The sequence below is a fragment of the Gavialis gangeticus genome, unplaced genomic scaffold, assembly GCF_001723915.1.
Source record: "Gavialis gangeticus isolate Ggan-Ray unplaced genomic scaffold, GavGan_comp1, whole genome shotgun sequence".
Classification (NCBI taxonomy): Eukaryota; Metazoa; Chordata; order Crocodylia; family Gavialidae; genus Gavialis; species Gavialis gangeticus.
Window position 1 is genome coordinate 13,012,221 of NW_017729029.1, and position 2,800 is coordinate 13,015,020.

The following is a 2,800-nucleotide window of genomic DNA, read 5'->3' on the forward strand; positions in this document are numbered from 1 at the left end:
CCCCCCCCACACACACACACTGTGTTTTTGATTATATTCAAATTGATTTCCTAAAGAAATAGACCGTCCAAAGAATGGAAAGAGAAATGACTAATGGGTTGCTCTGATTCACAAGGGCCCCACGCTCTGTGGGTCAGCGGTAGAAATCGTGTGCTGTTAGAGACTTGCGCAATCAGACGATATTACATTCATGTCATTCATTAGGGAATGTGCTGCCATAAAAGAATAAGGCATAGAGAATAGGGAAGGGAAAAGGAGAAGAAGCCAGGGCTGCGCACATGTTGACAGTCCCAAAAAGTTTTATGTAACTGTTTTTAGAAACAGGTCCTGAAGTTGCTTGAACTCTTTGACCTCAGTGGTGATAAGCTGTTCTTCTTTTGGCAGCTCACTTGAACAGGACAACCACTTCCAAGCAAAGTGGTGCTGGCTCCTACCTTGGGGGTCTTTAAGACAAGGCTAGACAATCACCTTGCTGGGGTCATTTGACCCCAGTGCTCTTCCTGCCATGGCAGGGGGTCGGACTTAATGATCTGCTCAGGTCCCTTCTGACCCTAGAAACTATGAAACTACTATGAAACTATAAGATGTAGACCGTGTCCTTGAGGTTTGTTGGGGCAGTTGCAAAGAAAAGGGATCTGGCAGAGGCTTTGGAGTGGCCCAGGAGACAGGCAGCTCTGGAAAGAGGCAGACAACAAAGTGCGTCTCTTTAACAACTTCAAGAACACAGCTGATGTGCAGATGCTGGGAGAGGCTCACTTCTCTGCCATTTGTAATGCTCAGCACATTCCCTCTGTTTAATGTACAAGCGCATAAAAAATGCTGCCTGAGTCTCAGGCTTCACTGTTCTTATTGGCAAAGGATTTGTTCAGCACCAGAGGGTATCAAACCAAAGCCACCCACAAGATATTTTATGTTCTGGGTAATTGGTCAAATTAAAGAATATTGAATCCACTTATCACCCACTGATATGGGGGCAGATCCTTAGCAGATGTCGGCTGACAGGGCTTCACAGAGCTGCACTATCTGCTCCAGCTGACAACAATTTTGTCTCCAATGTAAACTTGTCTCTGACTTTTAGATGCTGTCGCTTACATCAGGGTTTACAAAAAGAATGAGAAAAATGGGATAATATAAAGGTCAGAGTGATAACCAGCTTTAAAAGACAAATAATGTGAAGGAATGGGTCAGAGTTGCAGCAGAGAAGTGACTCTTTTTTTGGAATGCAAACACAATAAAATCCTTGCATCTTCTGTAGAAAATAATCCCTAACTAATACCAGCCTTGCAGTGGTATTTTCAGTTATTTGTTATTAATTTGTCAGTGTGAGACTGTTGTTTATCTGGTGTTAGCAACATTGCAGTCTGTAGAGATGATCGTGGCTTGAGCCTTATCGGTTGAGTATTTCTGCAAAATTGGTTTCCTTGTTCTCCAGGCCCAGCTCTTAAACAACGATGGCCACAACCCACTCATGAAAAAGGTGTTTGATGTTCACTTGGCCTTTCTCAAGAATGGACAGTCAGAAGCAGCCCTTAAACACGTGTTTGCCTCTCTGAGAGCTTTCATTAGCAAGGTAGGTGGCAGCCCTTGAAGAGTCCAGCTCAAGTTCATATGGGCAAGGGGGAAGTTTGCACTGCAGCCTTCGCAGACCTGCTGCTCTGTGGTGCTAGAAGCCAGCTCCACAAAACAGACTCAGAAACTTTAACCACACTGGTCAGCGAAGCACTAACACCCCATGGAGTCCAGGTTACAACGGTGGGAAGTGTCTTATTGCCAGGAGGTAGAGAGATGGTTTTGACTCTTATTTCATTTGCATCAGTATACATCATTATGCTGGAGATCAGTATCCATCCCAACAAAGACCTGATCTGCCATAAAGCTTTTCCTTAAAACAAGCAGGCTGAAAGTGAGTTGGATGCCAGAGGAGGGACCCCAGCCACATGTTGCATCTCTGGGAGGCAGCACCATCCTGGCTTAATTCTGCAGCCTTTTCAGAACTGAAGCTGCTCCTTTTCACCCAGAAGCGGCTTCTGTAGCACCCAGATAGGCAAGAGGTGGCAGCACGAATGCTCAGTGGATCATATCTGAACACCATTGGCTGCCCTTGACTTTGCCAACATGGCAACAGTTTGAAGTCGGGCAGTGTTGATTCAGGAAGACATCTGATGCTTATCTCACTAACCCTGAGGACAGTCGAAGCAGCCACATAGCATCCAGGAGCTGGCAAGTCTGGATGACTGATGCTCTTGGCCATTTGTAGACGACACTTTAAAGAGGGTTTAAAGCGGGTTAAATGCCTTTTGCATTGCTTTAATGGTGTTGCTGTTTGCACGAGTTTGCAACTTCGGCAGTGTATTGCGTATTAATTCCAGCCACTATAGCACATTCGGTGGTGTAAAGTGCCTTAAATGACTTTGGGATGCTGCAAATGACTTTGAGGTGCTGCAAAGTAAAACCCCCCCGAGGAGTTTTAGTTTCCTACCCTACAGCCATGGAGGGAAGCACTGGGCTTCGTGCAGCTCAGGGGGTTTGCGGGTAGACCATGCAGGCAGCCCAGCAGTAGCCCAGGAAGGCAGGATGCACAGAAGGAAAGACAAAAAAAAAAGTGGCGAGCCTGATTTTTTTTTCCCTTTATTTCCTTGGAGCTGCCTGCTTGCCTGAGCTGCACAGGGGCCCGATGCTTCCCTCCGCGGCTGCGGTGCCCCCCGGGACTGCCCGAGGTGGGTGCCTCCGGGCAGGTGCCACCCGGGGGTGTGAGGGCACCGCTGCCATAGAGGGAAGCACCAGCCCCCCCCCCCCCCCC

The 2,800-nt window shown here is 47.5% G+C and overlaps 1 protein-coding gene across 1 annotated transcript in view; it reads left to right on the forward strand.

The window, feature by feature from the left end:
- Positions 1-2,800, forward strand: part of DOCK11 (dedicator of cytokinesis 11) — an 81,921-nt gene that overhangs the window by 54,421 nt on the left and 24,700 nt on the right. The window contains exon 40 of the mRNA XM_019521264.1: positions 1,433-1,570. Within this exon, the coding sequence (XP_019376809.1) occupies positions 1,433-1,570 (138 nt within the window). The remainder of the gene's footprint in view (positions 1-1,432; positions 1,571-2,800) is intronic.